The following is an 8,613-nucleotide window of genomic DNA, read 5'->3' as shown; positions in this document are numbered from 1 at the left end:
GCAAGAAAATGATCCCAAACACAGCTTAGAAACTATTAACTGGTTTCAGAAAAGAAAATGAAGCCTCTAGAATGGTCCAGCCAATCGTGTGACTTAAATTCAACAGAGATTGAGAACTAAAGTTCAGAGTTATATAAATATATAAATATTTCCTAAATTATGTTTAACAGAGCAAGGAAAATTTCACAGCATGTCTGATAATATTTTTCTTCTAAAGAAAGTCTTATTCGTTTTATTTCGACTAGAACAGGGGTCAGCAACCCGCGGCTCTAGAGCCGCATGCGGCTCTTTAGCGCTGCTCTTGTGGCTCCCTGGAGCTTTTTCAAAAATGTTTGACAATGCAAAAAGATGGGGGAGGTTAATATATTTTTTTGTTTTAATGTGATTTCTGTAGGAGGACAAACATTTTTAACGTTTTCAAATGCTGTCAAAGTGTGTAGAATTAATATTTAATTTCAACATTTCTGTCAACGAAGATTTGCGTCATAGCCTGCGACACACGTTTCTATCAGCAGGGTGGGATGCCAGGCAAGTGGCTGTTGTAAACAAACCAGGAGATTATAAAGCATGGAAAACCGTTCAAAGATGGTATGACATATTAGAACACCTATTTGCAAACTTTAAAAACAAAACCAAGATAATACAAAAAAAAGATAGTGTCTCCACTAAGACAGTGAAGGAAAGGGCTATAAAAATGGTAGGTAACATCACCGATCAGCAAACCAAGGACATTAATTCAGTGCCTCAATTGCCTGTGATGTGACCGATATTCAACGCGCTTTTATGCATGTGAACTCTGATGGGCCGCAAGAAGAAATGATCAAATTAATAACACTAAAGGACAAGAGGCTGTGCTGAAGTGTTTTAATGACAACAAAATAAACACCAACCACCTGATTTCAGTGGCTATTTAATCATGAAGGCTCATTATGTATTTGTAGCCAATTTAGTCATTTTGATAGTAGGCTAATATAGCTAATATAGATACATACAGCATGTGTTTCCTTCATTATAAGGCTTATATAAGGCTTTACATTTTTTGTGGCTCCAGACATATTTGTTTTTGTTATTTTTGGTCCAATATGGCTCTTTCAACATTTTGGGTTGCCGACCCCTGGACTAGAATAAAAGCAGTTTTAAAAAATTTTTAAACACCATTTTAGGGACAAAATTATTAGCCCCTTTAAGCTATATTTTTTCTCTATAGTCTACAGAACAAACCATCGCTATACAATAACTTGCCTAATTACCCTAACCTGCCTAGATAACTAACCTAATTAACCTAGTTAAGCCTTTAAATGTCACTTTAAGCTGTATAGAAGTGTCTTGAAAAATATCTAGTAAAATATTATTTACAGTCATCATGGTAAAGATAAAATAAGTCCATTATTCGAAATAAATTATTAAAACTATTATGATTAGAAATGTGTTGAAAAAATAAACAAGCAGTCTAATATTTCAGGGGGGCTAATAATTCTGACTTCAACTGTATATATATATTATATAATAATAATTCTGACTTCAACTGTATATATATATTATATAATAATAATTCTGACTTCAACTGTATGTATATATATATATATATATATATATATATATATATATATATATATATATATATATATATATTCACACACACACACAATTATGATTATGAATAGATTTGTTTCAATCCAATTTCATTTGTGTAGTCTCTTTTGCAAGTTTATCATAAAACGGTTCATTGATTTTTAACATTTTAAAAATTAAATAGTTTTTTTTTTATTTTTTATTCTAACATGCTTTTTTTAACAGATACTTTGGAAAACCTGCTAGGCACACCTATTTTGCTGAGAGGGGTCTGGATGCAGACCTGGTGCAGTGCAAGCTGTGCTGCATCCAATGCTTTTTAATGCGCTACCCTAACCCCACCCCTAACCTTACCCGTCACATTGTCGTCCCTTACTGTATTAACTGTATAAAATGGGGTTCTGCATAAGCTTCCCTAGCGTGGAAAGGCTCTGCGTTCTGTGTTTGCTCTTCAATGCTACCTTTAACTTTAAAAATGCAGACATTGATTTATAAAACAAAAGTTATATTTTCTATAGGGATTCGTTCAAGGTATGCAGCGAGAAATGTGTGTATTAATAAACAAATACCTTTAGTACATTTTAAAAGTTTCATTTATTTTGTAAATTACACTGTCATCCAATAAATCTACAGAAGGACTACAAATCCCAGTGATTACCTGATGAATCGTTGCTATATGTTGGGGGGAGGGACTTTGGTTGGTCCACCCGAAGTGTTAATTAAAATAAAAATGGATCCATTTTAGACACAGATCTTAAATTAACGCATAAAAATATTTTACAATTCTCATTGTTCGTTCATTCTGAACAGGCGCTATCGAGGACAGCTATATGTCTGTTTTGGGGTCCATCAGGCATGGGTCCTATCGCAGAGACACCCATCCCCACGTGAATGTGCAAGCATGATGGTGTACTGTAAATGAGTCGCAGATTTTATTTCCAGAAGTTATAATTAATATCTCAACAGTGTTTATTTCCATCAGCACATCGTTTAAGGTATGAAATATTATATAAATACATGTACAAAATTAACACATGCATTCATACTCATGTTAAACGTTTAAAGTAACGTGTGTTTAGATTTTACTCGTAGTGTTTACTATAACGTTATATATAAATATTCATTCATTTTCGTGTCGGCTTAATCCCTTTATTAATCCGGGGTCGCCACGGTGGAATGAATCGCCAACTTATCCAGCAAGTTTTTACGCAGCGGATGCCCTTCCAGCCGCAACCCATCTCTGGGAAACATCCACACACACATTCACACACACTGTCATACACTACAGACAATTTAACCTGTACTACATGTCTTTGGACTGTGGGGGAAACCGGAGCACCCGGAGGAAACCCACGCGAACGCAGGGAGAACATGCAAACTCCACACAGTAACGCCAACTGAGCCGAGGTTGGAACCAGCGACCTTCTTGCTGTGAGGCGACAGCACTACCTATTGCGCCACTGCTTCGCCTTATTATATTTAATATATTTTAAATATGTTAAGGTGACTTTGTTGTGTTGGTGTTGACAGGGTGCAGTCGTGAAGCAATGGCAACTTTTCGGAAGAAGGTGGACAACCGTATTCGGGTCCAGATAGAAAACGGAGTCGCTGAACACCACCGCTCCATGTTCGTTATAGTTGGGGATCGTGGAAGAGATCAGGTAACTTCTTTGGAAGCAATGATTAATAATAATACTTTTTAACTCCTCTGCGTTTGCTGATAACTGTACTTTGTTTACAGGTTGTCATACTTCACCACATGCTGTCTAAAGCAACAGTCAGAGCCCGGCCGTCAGTGTTATGGTGCTACAAAAAAGAGCTCGGATTTAGCAGGTTTGATTATTAAATTTATCACTAGTTTATATATATATATATATATATATATATATATATATATATATATATATATATATATATATATATATATATATACAAACCCTATTCCAAAAAAGTTGGGACACTGTACCAATTGTGAATAAAATTTGAATGCAATGATGTGGAAGCTCCAAATTTCTATATTTTATTCAGTATAGAACACAGATGACAAGTCAAATGTTTAAACTGCGAAAATGTAAAATTTTAGGGAGAAAATAAGTTGATTTTATATTTCATGGCATCAACACATTTCAAAAAACAAGACCATGTTTACCACTTTGAGGCATCCCCTCTTCCTTTTATAACCGTCTGCAAACGTCTGGGAACTGAGGAGACAAGTTGCTTAAGTTTAGGAATAGGAATGTTCTCCCATTCTTGTCTAATACAGGCTTCTAGGTGTTCGACTGTCTTAGGTCTTCTTTGTTGCATCTTCCTCTTTATGATGCATCAAGTATTTTCTATGGGTGAAAGATCTGGACTGCAGGCTGGCCAATTCAGTAACTGAATCCTTCTTCTACGCATCCATGATGTTGTAATTGATGCAGTATGTGGTCTGGCATTGTCATGTTGGAAAATGCAAGGTCTTCCCTGAAAGAGACGACGTCTGGATGGGAGCATATATTATTCTAGCACTTGGATATACCTTTCAGCATTGATGGTGCCTTTCCAGATGTGTAAGCTGCCCATGCTACATGCACTCATGCAACCCCATACCATCAGAGATGCGGGCTTCTGAACTGAGCGCTGATAACAACTTGGGTTGTCCCTGTCCTCTTTAGTCCGGATGACATGGCGTCCCAGTTTTCCAAAAAGAACTTCAAATTTTGATTCGTCTGACCACAGAACAGTTTTCCACTTTCCAACAGTCCATTTGAAATGAGCCTTGGCCAAGAGAAAACGCCTGCACTTCTGGATCATGTTTAAATATGGCTTCTTTTTTGACCTATAGACTTTTAGCTGGCAACGGCGAATGGCACAATGGATTGGGTTCACCGACAATCTTTTGTGGAAGTAGTCCTGAGCCCATATTGGGATTTCCATTATAGTAGCATTCCTGTTTGTGATGCAGTGCCGTCTTAAGGCCCAAAGATCACGGGCATCCAGTATGGTTTTCCGGCCTTGATCCTTACGCACAGAGATTGTTCCAGATTCCCTGAATCTTTGGATGATATTATGCACTGTAGATGGTGATAACTTCAAACTCTTTGCAATTTTTCACTGAGAAACACTTTTCTGATATTGCTCTACTATTTTTTGGCGCAGCATTGGGGAAATTGGTGATCCTCTGCCCATCTTAACCTCTAAGAGACACTGCCACACTGAGAGGCTCTTTTTATACTCAATCATGTTGCCAATTGACCTAATAAGTGAAAAATTGGTCCTCCAGCTGTTTCTAATACGTACATTTGACTTTTCTAGCTTGTTATTGCTAGTTGTCCCAACTTTTTTGGAATGTGTAGCTGTCTTAAAATCCAAAATGAGTCAACATTTGGCCTGAAATTGAAAAATTTCTCACATTAAGCATTTGATATGTTATCTATATTATATTGTAAATAAAATATAAGTTCATGAGATTTGTAAATTATTGTATTCCTTTTTAATTCACAATTTGTACAGTGTCCTAACTTTTTTGGAATCGGGTTTGTATATATATATGTATATATATATATATATATATATATATATATATATATATATATATATATATATATATATATATATATATATATAATTTTAATACAATATTGAGACTCATTTCTGGGCTCTCCTACTTTTAATGACTCCAGAAGGCTTTTTTAATGAATGAACTCTATATAATCAGCAAAGTGTCACCAGCAAAAAAAAAATTAAGTTTGATCGTGTCAACGCTAAAAATCTTCCATAATTTATGTATTCATTTGTTTGTTGTTTTAAATTGTATATTTAGTAATGAAATGTTGTTGTCATGAAAATAATCTTTGTTGCTGACATAAAATTAATCATCATCGTCTTCACGTTGAACTTTAAGCAGTCTTAGCTTGACTGTGTAAGTATATCTTTGACACAAACAGATCTGTTATTTTGCAGCAACCGAAAGAAGAGGATGCGTCAGCTGCAGAAGAAGATCAAAACAGGCACGCTGAACCTAAATCAGGATGATCCTTTTGAGCTCTTTGTTGCTGCGACCAACATTCGCTACTGCTATTACAACGAAACACACAAGATCCTGGGAAACACTTTCGGCATGTGTGTCCTACAGGTAATATCAGCGACTCCTTGATAAGGTTTACGTTTTTTTATTAAGTTAAACTCAAACACATTTCAAATGTCCTGCAAAATAGGATCATCCTGTAAATCAAATGTTTCCTGAAGCAAACGTTGTGTCGGTCTTTGATTTCATGAAGATTATCTGATGACTCATGAGATCATCTTCTTTTTTTTTTTTTTTTTTTTTTTTTTTTTTTTAAATAATCGTTCCATCTGTATTCACTAGAAGCTTCCTGCAATTATGCCCTTGTAATTTATGCCATGTTTCTTCTCTGCATGCGGTCACGTCCATGCAAAAACAGGGCCCACAAATATGATGGAAATATATGTATATGTGCATATATTCTTACAGACATTAATGCTATTATGCACATTTTATACTTTCTTCCAAAATCATGTTCTTTCTTCTCCTCAGTGTTGTTTTTATTATCTTTAAATTATAGCTGCTGTATTTTAGTTTTTATTATTATATACTATTATTAATAGTTTGCAATAGTTGATGATTTTTATATGATTTGAAGTTAGATAAAATTGATATAAAGATACTAATATTGTCTAATTTATGTATAATCAAGTCTTACCTCATAAATGTGATAAAAGATTCTCAATATGCAGATTTCAGCTTTTTAGGCAAGGCTTGATGATATTTAAATTTGATTTAGTTTCTTTCTAAGTGTTACAGTCATGTTTCTCTTTCTTGTAGGACTTTGAGGCTCTCACCCCCAATCTTTTGGCTCGGACAGTGGAGACGGTGGAGGGTGGAGGGATTGTGGTCATTCTTTTAAGGACGATGAACTCACTAAAGCAGCTCTACACGATGACAATGGTGAATGGCCTATTTAGTGTTTTTATGCCAATAAGAGTGTGTCTGTCTGTGCCTTTAAAGTATTAAAATATATCTTTTCTTTCAGGATGTCCATTCTCGATACAGGACAGAGGCTCACCAGGATGTTATTGGAAGATTCAATGAGAGGTCAGTGGTTTGATATTCAGTAGCCACAGCTGGAATATTAATATATCTATTAGAGTTCATTTTGGTGTGTGGGGACATGTTAACAAGCAGTGAACTGTGATTGACATTACTGAAATAAATGCAATACTACTTGACTTCTTATTTGCAGGCTGTTTTACAAATGTCTAGAATTTTTAAATAGAGATTGAACAATTACATAGAGTGAATTTAAAAGGGACCCACTTTCTTGTCAAAAGTAACAAAATCTATGTTTATTAAATAGCGGTGTATTTTTATAATGTAGTTTATTATTATTTCCATTGCTGACAAAATGTTTTTTTTTTAATTTATTTAATTGTTTCCCAAGTGATGTTTAATAGAGCAATGATATTTTCCACAGTGTTTCCTATTTTATTTTTCTTCTGGAGAAAGTCTCATTTCTTTTATTTTGAAAAAATCATTTAAAAACTGCTATGATCAATATTTCAGCCCCCTTAATTTTATTATTTTTATTTTTTGATTGGCTACAGAATATACTACTATGGTCCCATGACTTGTCTGATTAAAGGGGGTCACACACCCAATGCACTGCACCACGAGAGCCATACATTTTAGAGTTCTAAACATAGATTACTATCAGGGTAGGCAAGTTGGCGACTGTTTGCAAAACCCAGCTACGACTCAGGACTAGGCATGGGATGATAACTGTTTTTAAGGTATAAGGTTTCAAGGTTTTAAAACCGTCAAAATTTTCTGCAATACCATTCCTAATATATTTGTACGATTTTTTTGTTTACTTTTTTGTTTAGTTTTTTTTAGGACAACAGTATCTCCAGCAGAAAAGATCTCCAAACATGTCGTTTTAAATTGTAAATAAAATAAATTTTTTAAAATAAATGAAGACAGCAGAAGTCAGTCATTCAATCCGTGAATGATTAAGCCTGACATGTTTACTGTTGGAAAATATTTTAAATGTTTCTTAAAATAAAATATATTGTGTTTAAAAGGGAAAAATTTTGTTGTTTTTTACATAGACATATAAAAAGAATATATTTTAGAGCAGTAATCACAATACCGCAAAACCGTGATATTTTTATCCAAGATTATGATACCGTCAAAATCTTCTACTGGCCCATGTCTACTCAGGACACTGTTCACAGAGTGCCATCTGAATAGTTTCATTTTAAATAACATGCGAATGTGCACGTCTGGTGTGTAATATTTCCTAACTGTCATGTGCTGTATCTGGAACGCAACTCCATTAATCTAACTTGCCTAGTTACCCCAATTAACCTAGTTAAGCCTTTAAATAGCATTTTAAGGTGAATACTATTATCCTGCGAAATATTGAGCAAAATATGTACTGTCAACATGAAACAGAAGAAAAAAAGAATTAAGTTATTAGAAATGATTTATTAACATTTTATTATGATTTATTTACTTATTTTTTTATAAGCTCTATTAAACAGCGCTTGGGATATATACAAAAATCACTGGAAGGCTGATAAAATAAACTTTTTAAAGTCACTCAAACAATCAATCAATAAATAAATAAACAAATAACTTTTTTTCCCAGATTCATCCTGTCTCTATCCTCCTGTAAGTCATGTGTTGTGATTGATGACCAGCTCAACATTCTGCCCATCTCTTCTCATGCTACCAACATCAAACCCATTCCTCCAAAAAAACAGGTAAGCCTGATTCATAGCTGAACAGTGTCTATTTGACATGTAACTCGAAAACTTTCCACAATGTTTTGTATTTGTCATCAGGATGATGGACTTTCTCCGAGAGAACAGGAGCTGAAGGACCTGAAGGAGTCTTTACAGGACACACAGCCGGTTGGGGTTCTAGTGGACGGCTGTAAAACTATGGACCAGGTATAATCAAATTAACTTGTTTTTAGGGCTGGGTGTTTATTCCAAAATAAAATTAATAAATAATAAAATATTTTATTCAATTTAATT

At 34.4% G+C, this 8,613-nt stretch overlaps 1 protein-coding gene across 2 annotated transcripts in view; it reads left to right on the top strand.

Moving 5' to 3' along the window:
• Positions 1-472: 472 nt before the first annotated feature.
• nat10 (N-acetyltransferase 10) overlaps positions 473-8,613 on the top strand; it is a 30,053-nt gene continuing 21,912 nt past the window's right edge. Inside the window, exons 1-8 of one of the 2 annotated variants that reach the window (XM_073928988.1) lie at positions 473-588; positions 3,103-3,233; positions 3,314-3,405; positions 5,515-5,686; positions 6,398-6,520; positions 6,606-6,667; positions 8,223-8,337; positions 8,419-8,526. In XM_073928988.1, coding sequence (XP_073785089.1) covers positions 3,120-3,233; positions 3,314-3,405; positions 5,515-5,686; positions 6,398-6,520; positions 6,606-6,667; positions 8,223-8,337; positions 8,419-8,526 — 786 coding nt within the window. In that variant the 5' untranslated portion in view covers positions 473-588; positions 3,103-3,119. 2 annotated transcript variants of the gene reach the window in all.

Source organism: Danio rerio, chromosome 18 (assembly GCF_049306965.1).
Source record: "Danio rerio strain Tuebingen ecotype United States chromosome 18, GRCz12tu, whole genome shotgun sequence".
Classification (NCBI taxonomy): Eukaryota; Metazoa; Chordata; class Actinopteri; order Cypriniformes; family Danionidae; genus Danio; species Danio rerio.
This window is presented reverse-complemented; position numbering and strand designations above follow the sequence as displayed.